Source organism: Lotus japonicus, chromosome 1 (genome assembly GCF_012489685.1).
Source record: "Lotus japonicus ecotype B-129 chromosome 1, LjGifu_v1.2".
Lineage (NCBI taxonomy): Eukaryota > Viridiplantae > Streptophyta > Magnoliopsida > Fabales > Fabaceae > Lotus > Lotus japonicus.
The window spans coordinates 55,850,479-55,858,949 of record NC_080041.1 but is presented as its reverse complement, the minus strand read 5'-3'; the positions used below and the strand labels follow the sequence as shown (position 1 = coordinate 55,858,949).

General features: G+C 40.8%; 1 protein-coding gene across 1 annotated transcript; it reads left to right on the top strand.

Annotated features, from left to right (window-relative positions):
• The first annotated feature begins 647 nt into the window (after nt 1-647).
• LOC130739190 (uncharacterized) lies at nt 648-2,737 on the top strand. The gene is made up of 3 exons (XM_057591431.1): nt 648-2,227; nt 2,284-2,491; nt 2,693-2,737. Exons 1-3 carry the CDS (start codon nt 648-650, stop codon nt 2,735-2,737), a joined length of 1,833 nt encoding a protein of 610 aa, XP_057447414.1.
• Nucleotides 2,738-8,471: the final 5,734 nt, after the last annotated feature.

The window sequence follows — 8,471 nt, the reverse complement described above, 5'->3', positions numbered from 1 at the left end:
AAGTTGATAGGTTATTGTGATGCAGATTGGGCAGGAAATGCAGATGACAGGAAAAGCACCTTAGGGGGGTGTTTCTTCTTGGGAAATAATCTCATTTCTTGGTTCAGCAAAAAGCAAAACTATGTTTCCTTGTCTACAGCTGAGGCAGAGTACATTGCGGCTGGGAGTGGTTGCACCCAATTGATGTGGATGAAACAAATGTTGAAGGAATATGATGTCAAACAAGATGTCATGACATTGTTCTGTGACAACCTGAGTGCTATCAACATTTCCGAAAATCCAATCCAGCATAGTAGAACAAAACACATTGATATTCGTCATCATTTCATTAGAGAATTGGTGGAAGAAAAGATTATCACTCTTGAACATGTGGAAATTGATTTGCAGTTAGCAAACATTTTACAAAAGTATTGGATGCGGCAAAATTTGAGAAATTAGGAGGAAAGTTAGGGATTTGTGTCCTAACTGACTTGTAGCAGTTAATGACACTTGTCACGGGCAACAACTATATTGTTCATTATATAACTGCCCATGATCGCATATTGGGATTCCTCAATCCCTTTCAGTGTGTTATCCAAAAGTGTGCCTGCTTTCTCTCTCTAACCTTCAACGGTTATTTTTCAGTTTTCTCTACAGATCACTTCACTATGACTCATGATTTTTGCAAGAAGAAGAAGGAAAGTTCAAAGATCATCACCCCAGAACACAATGTAAAGATTGTGGGTGCCACTGCATCTTCTTCAAATCCCTCTGGGGTTCCCCATAAAGCTGCAAGTGCTACCCATGCTCCAACTAGGTCAGCCAAACCACGAAGAAGAAGCCTTCGTATCAAGCATGTGGCTCCTAAGAGAGGACCCAGTAAGAATTTGGGGATACAAAATATTTCTGATGATGAGGATGATCAAAATCCCAATCTTCCAGAAGCTGTGAATCAAGAAGATAATGAGGCTCTTGAGAAACTTGCAAATGTAGCTACTGCTGCAAATGTTGCACCAGATGTTGAACTGACACATCAATCCGCTCCCTCTAGTTCTAGTGTCAAGTCTCATGCTTTGAGTCAAAAGGAGCACGATGAGAATGAAACCTCTGCACATGAAGTTTCTTCCTCTAAGGAGGTTCCTTTTCAGAAAACCCCTACTTTATCCACCAAAAAGGGTAAGGAAAAGAAGGTGATTGCATCTGCTGATGAAGACTCTGATGGAGAATTGCTCATCAAAAAGGCCCATGTTCCTGTTAGTGGTGTCAAGAAGATGGTTGCAGACATAACGAAGCAGAAGAACGAAGGATCTGCTGCTAAGACACCAAAGACTTCCAGAAGTTCTCATATTCCAAAATCAGGGAAAGAGACAAAGAAATACAAGAAGTCAAAACCTTCTACTGGAAAGAAAAGAAGACATGTGTCTGATCCGGACTCCGAGGTTGATGTCGAGCCAGATGTCCCAGACATCTCAACCACTGCCAGAAAACGGATGAAAGGTAAGAAAATTCCTCAAAATGTTCCTGATGCTCCTGTGGACAATGTGTCCTTTCATTTTCCAGACTCTGCTCAGAGATGGAAATATGTGGTTCAAAGGAGGCTTGCTATTGAAAGGGAACTACATGAAGATGCCTTGGAACTCCAGGAAATCATCGAGGTTATTTCTGCTGCTGGTTTGATGAAGACTGTCAAGGATCTTGGCAGATGTTTTGACAAGCTTGTTAGGGAGTTCATTGTGAACATCCCTACTGATTGTGATGATGATTTCAGTGCTGAGTACAGGAAGGTGTTTGTGAGGGGGAAGTGCATCAACTTCTCTCCTGAAGTGATCAATGAGTTTTTGGGCAGAAGCCATGTTGCTGTGGCTCAGGGGGAGCCTGATTTGAATAGGGTTGCTACAACCCTTACTGGAAAGTTGGTCAGGAAGTGGCCTAAGAAGGGATTGCTTCCATCTGGGAGGCTTACTGCCAAATATGCTGTTCTCTACAAGATTGGTACTGCAAATTGGATGGCCACCAATCACTTGTCTGGTCTGACTCCACCTCTGGCCAGAATGCTTTATTTAGTTGGAACTGGGGGTGAGTTTGATTTTGGAAAGCTGGTTTTTGAGCAGACTCTCAAGCATGTTGGATCATATGTTGTGAAGTTGCCTATTCTGTTTCCTTGTCTTCTCACAGAGATCATTGCATATCAACAACCTACTATTGTGCGGGCTGATGAGTCTCAGGGTAAGAAGCCCCTGCCTCTCAAGTTTGATTACTAGTTGTTTGCTCGGACACATGTTCCAGACATTGTGCTCTATGCAGCAAGGGAAGTGCCAGTGCCAGTGGCACTAAGACAGTTGGTTCTAGCAAGGAAGACATCTTGGCTGAGTTGAAGGCTGTCTCCAAGTATCTTGGTGACACTATTCAGGCTTGCAAGGTTAGAAATTTCAATGTTGATCAACTCATCAAGACTATGTCAGATGTTGCAACTGCTGCTGCTGAGGAAGAAAGTGAAGAAGAGGAAGCTGAGGCTGCTGCTGAGGAAGAAGAAGATGCTGAGACTGAGGAGGCTGTAGAGGAAGAAGAAGAGGAAGACAATGAAAATGAAGATGAAGAGGATGTGACTGGTTCTGAGAGTTATGCACCTCAGAGCACATCTCTTTGATATATTCTTTTTCTTTTGGATGTATTTGAGCCCTGTGTGGCTATGTGCTCTCCTTATTTGCTCCAGGTCTGTATAATTCTTGAATATGGTGCTGATGACTTCTGTGGATAGCTCTGATAAGCACTTGGATGCTATTCTGTTATGACTACCTTTGCCAAATTTTGCTAATAAGGGGGGGTAATTAGTATTTGGTTATCTCTATTATTTGGTAGTTGGTTCTTTATGGCTTTCTGCTATTGTGGTTTGGTAGCTTCTTGCTACTGTGCAGTTGTGTGTTCTTTTCAAACAACATCTTGTTGTTTGTGATAGTTGATTGTGTTCTACTGTGCTAAAACTCTGATATGGTGTTTTGCTGCACTGAGAATGGTTATGAGATGGAAATGTGCATAGCCGATGCTACTAGCTATGTTGATGTGTAAGCTACCTTGTTTGTGTGGATGCTCTTCTATGCTGATTCAAGTGTTTTCAAGTTCCAAGTTGCTGAAGAGTTCTTTATGGTAGTGGATTGTATTAGCTAAAATTTGACAAAGGGGGAGATTGTTGTTCCTTTGTTATGTTGTCTGCATTTTAGCTAAGTTAAGTTTTTGGCCAACATGTCGGACCCGATGTCACAACATTTTGCCTGTGATATCTGTCCCTGCGAAACATGCAAAGAGTTGGCTAGATTTTCTGTGAAGCTTCGTTTAGAATACTTGGTGATCAAGCTAGGGTATTTCTGGAAGCTTCTATGCGCCGTTCAAGGATTATATTCTATGTGATCAAATCGGTTTCAATGATTTGATATGAGATTATGTGGGAGTTTTATTTCTGGAATAGGAAACTTTTTATTGAAGACGTTTTCTGCAGATTTGTTTCCTAGTAACTCTCTGAGTGTTGTGTGTGAAGGTATGAAAAACAATAGAAAGGGGGGTTTGAATAGCGTTTTACAACTAAAAACTCAACCCACTTGAGATTTAAATAAATCTCTTCGAACACCAAAGATAAGAGTGCAGAGATAAGAGATAAGGAAAGCACACAAGTGATTTTATCCTGGTTCACTTGATAAATCCCTCAAGCTAATCCAGTCCACCCGCTAAGGTGATTTCTTCCTTCTTAGAATGAAGGCAATCCACTAAACAGAGTTTTGTTACAACTGCACTTGCTACCTGCAAAGTGACTAACAATACACTGACTTAGCTAACACTAAGATTCACTCTCTTAGTCTTCTCTAGGATCCGATCAACCTTGATCTCCTAAAGGTAAATCAAACAACTGTTTGAAGGTTTAGAGTTTACAAATAATTGCTTCTTGAAAAGCTGATAGTAAACACACTTAGTTCTATTTGAAGAAAGATTGCTAAGAAGATTTGAAATATTTCTTGCGCGTGAATAGGTTTCTTAGGCAGCATCTTTCAATCTTCAGCCTCTTTATATACTCCAAGGATTAGGGTTTGAACGTTGCATGGAGATGCTACTGTTGGAGGGCAGATCTGTAAATTCCAGGTTCTGCTGTGGCTGAATCAGTTAGGTAAGTTCGTCAGGAATGGTACAATTGCTTTTGTACTTTGGATAGCGACATGACCTTCAACCTTGTTGACTTCTGATTAGAGTGATGCTTCTTCTTGGAACTTGTGAAGCTTGATGATCAGAGTCAGAGGGAAGCTTGGATCCTCTGACCTTTGTACCTTCTGCTTTTGGACTCAGAGGAGAAGTACTTGGTCTTCAGAGCCAGCTTACTCTTGGACTTCAGAGTCTTCACTACTCAGCTTTTGATGCTTCAGAGCTTCTGATCCTTCAGAGCGTCTGATCCTTCAGAGCGTCTGATCCTTCAGAGCTTCTAGTGAGCTGAATCCATATCAGAGCTTTATAATCTTTAGATCTTCTGAAGCTTGATCTACTGTTCAGTTTGAACATAGTACGTGCGGAAGCGTTGTAGAGGTTACTCTTTGTGCATTGTACTTCTGAATCATGTGAGATAGGACCAGAGTCTTGGCCTGTCATTTGAACACTCAGAAAACAACGTTAGAGTACCATAATTGTTCATACTTAATAGTTAACTTGTAATCATCAAAACATAGAGTTGTACTACTAGATCAAAACTTGATCTTACAATCTCCCCCTTTTTTATGATGACAAAACCAAGTATTTTGATGAACAATTCTTAAACAATAAACTGAATTCACTCAGAGTTTAGAGAATAGGGATAAACTTATCCTGAGGTGAATGGTTTATGTTGCTCATTCCGAATCCAAGTCACAACTTGATTCTGAGCTTAGCTCCCCCTGAATCTAGGACTTAATGAAAATATTAGTAATATCTAGATTCTGAGCTAAATAATACAAGAGTTCAGAGTAAGAATATATGACATAGATGATATGAAATAATCAGAGCGCATAAGTATTCAGAGTCATGAGCATAGTAAAGGTATCAGAGTCAACTAGTATCACTTCAGAGGAAGTGAAAATGTATTCCTTGTATTTGCCCAGTGACACATCTATGGTCATAAAAGTGGAACTCTTAAATTCTCCAAAAGGAAAAAGAAATCACACTAGCACAGCTTACACATAAAAAACTGGGTTATACTCCCCCTTTTTGTCATAAGAAAAAGCATGGGGTGTGAAAAACTTAGCTTGAAGTACAAGATACTCCCCCTTAGAGAAGGTCTAAGTTTAAAAAGATGGAGAAAATAAAATAATAAATTCATGAAAACGTATTTAATTAATGCATATGCAGAAGATTAAATGAAGAGGTTGAACGTTTACCACCGGCCAAGGAGTTAAGGTAAACTTCTGTTACCAATAAATAATCCTCGAGAAACTGCTTCAGCATCAACTTCTGTAGACTGAACTGAGCTTATAAATAGCGGTTAAACCATATCAGTTTTCACATCTCCTTTTCACTTGAACTTAAAATTGCAATGGCATCCGTCATAGCATGCATCGATCAGTTGAGGAAGAAATCCTTTGATGAAGATCTCTTCATCAATGTACGCCATCCAGAGGAACCGAGCGTCTATACCCTGACAAACCGGGTATTAAGCATGAGCCTGAGTCCAGAAATGGACAACATCCTTAGACGCTTCCTCAGATTCATGGAAGAAATGCAATTTTGCTTCCAGAAGGAGCTGGAACTATATGAGGAAATCAGAGCAACAGAGGCGGCTCTGGAGACGGTGGCGGAGGGTCCTGAGAGGCAGGAGCTGCGCCAGAGCTTAGTCCTTTTAGAGCATAGGCAGCATTGTCTGGAGCTTGAGAAAGCAGAGATGCGTAGGCAGTGTAGAGAAATGAGGAAAAATCCTCCCTTTTAATGTAGCAATGCTTTGTATGCAATTTCTTATTAATGAAAAAAAAGTTTGTTTGTTGGTTAATGAATATGCGTGAAAATAATTTTATGATGAACAATTATTATGCAACACATAATGGAAATGATAATTAACTAACATGAAAATAGATAAAGAAACATGGTTCAAAACAAATAAACGTGGAAAAGAAAAACATAATTCAAGAAGAAAATAAATCAACACAGATAAAAACATATGAGAAGAGAGTTCCTAAAACTAGGGTTTAGGTGTCCTCCGAAGCAGCTCTGTGCACATTTCTTTCAAACTCTGAAGAAGAACTTCATGAGAGTCAAGCCTTTGTTCAATGATATCAATCCTTGAATCTGACTGAGGTTGAGCAGACGTTGTAGCTTCATCAGAGTGAGGAACTTGAGCAGATGTGGAGGCAACATAAGTAACTGATACAATTCTACGTGCTTGATTTCTGAGTGCCTCAGCTTCAGCTTGTAATTTTGCTGCTTGTTCCAGAGCTTGCAACCTTGCAGCTTCACGATGGTCGGCCTCAATTCGTGCAGCTTCTTCTTCTTATTCTTTCTTCTTTCTGGTTTCTTCAATAACAGTATAGAGTTGTTCTCTCATCAGCTGTTCATTCAGAGCTTTTCTTCTTCTGAGACGTTGATTGGCAGCTTCAACACACTTGTTCTTTTCAGCATTTAGAAACCCCACCATTACTGGAGCTTGATCAACCAGCCAAGAACACAGATGATCCCAGTCCTCAACAACCATGTCTGGATGCTTACTTAGATCAGTGCGACCGTGCACATTACGAACCCTTAAAGATGCTTCATGATTAAATGAGTTGATGCAATCAAGGAGGGTGTTTGGTCCAGAGTAGGTGTAGGGAACAAGGGAGAGGTTTGGTTCAGGTGTTGAAGAGTTATTGCTACTTCACCAATCTGCAGAGTCTGATGTGCAGATATGTTGGTCTTAGGGTTTTGATGAGAGGTTTCAGTCTCAGGGTTTGATGATTTGTCTGAGGAATGGTTTGAGACTGATTCATCATTCTCTGGAACAGGAGAATGAGGAGGAGGAGGTGGAGGAGGCATTGAAGTCAGAGGGACCGCTTGGATTGGGGAATCCGGAGCAATCAAAGGTTCTGGCCTAGGTCCAGAGGAGCGGTTAGGACTTGGAACATTGAGAAAATTTGCAGGATTTTCTAAAACTCTTTCTCTGACAAGTTGAAATAATTGTCGAGCACCTTCAGATTTATTGGAAGGAGAAGAAAAAAGTACATTGGTACGATTGGAAATAGTGGGACAAGGAGAGAGATCTTCTCTTTCAGAGTGTTCCTCATCTGAGTGATCAGAGGGTTGAGGCTCAGAGTTGGATTTCTCAGGGTTTGGCATCTCTTGAGCTTGTGTCTCAGAAATTATTGGTTCAGAGGATTGTGCATTGTATGGAATAATAATGGGTGAGGTTGAAGCAGAGGGTTTGTTTTCTTGGAGCATTTTCCAGAGGGGTTCTTCCTCAATGAAAGGTTGGAAGAATGAGGCCCTAGGGGGTGAAGGATGAAAGGTTGGTTGATTGATTGGTGTGGGTTGAGGATTGGTTTCATCATGAATTGCATCAAGCAAATTTAAATCATCATCTGAAAGAACAACAAACTTACTTGAAGCTCTAGCTGCAGATCTTGTGACTCTGGTAGAAGGTGCAGTACTAGCAGGCTCCTGAGTTGGTTGCAGATGAGTGACTTGAGTCACAATCCTGACCTTCTTGGCCTTCTTATGAGGCGGTGGTTCATCATCATCATTGTCATCACCATCAGAGGGATCATTCTCCTCAGAGGCTTCAACTTGCATTCTCTTAGTCTTCCTCTTCCTGGGAGATTCAAAGTCAGGAGGATCTAGAAGATTCCTGAAGAATTCATCCACATCAATCTCATAGCCTTGCAGCCTCAAATCAGCAAGATAGATTCTGATTGCCTCTGGGTCATCAGCCTTGGACCAGAGGGGGTAGTCCTTCGGATGGGTTCTTCTTCTTGGTCTTGCATCAGCAATTTTGACTTCAGCCTTTGTTTCTATCAGGCCCATTCTCTTCATGGAAGTAGGAGTGAAGACATCCCCTGTAATTGTTGTCAAGTCTTCAGTGCATCCTAATTTTTGCAGATCCTTTATCAGTTTGCTCTCAATGAAGAAGTCAGAAAGTAATCTGCCAAATGGTATGTATTTGATTGCAGACTTGGGTGAAGCAGTGGTTCTTGACTTCTTGATGCACTCCTTCATATAGGAGAAGAGAAAGTAGGGCAGGCAGAGTTTACGGTGCTCCTTGATAAAGAAGAGCAACACCTTCTGAGTGAAGTTGATGTAATCTGGAGAGCTTCCTTTTGGCCTTTGATATATGTTGTAAGACCCTAACCTTGCTTATGTATTGCTTAAGTGATAAATTTCTAGTGAAGTTTGATTTAATTGCTAAACTGTCCGTGACCTTGTGTGAATTTTTGAGAGGTCTTAAAGACCTAATCTTGAAAAGCTTACTTCATGAGAGTTGTAGCTCTCTGAGTTAGCTAAATTCCCTCGTTGGTTTCAGG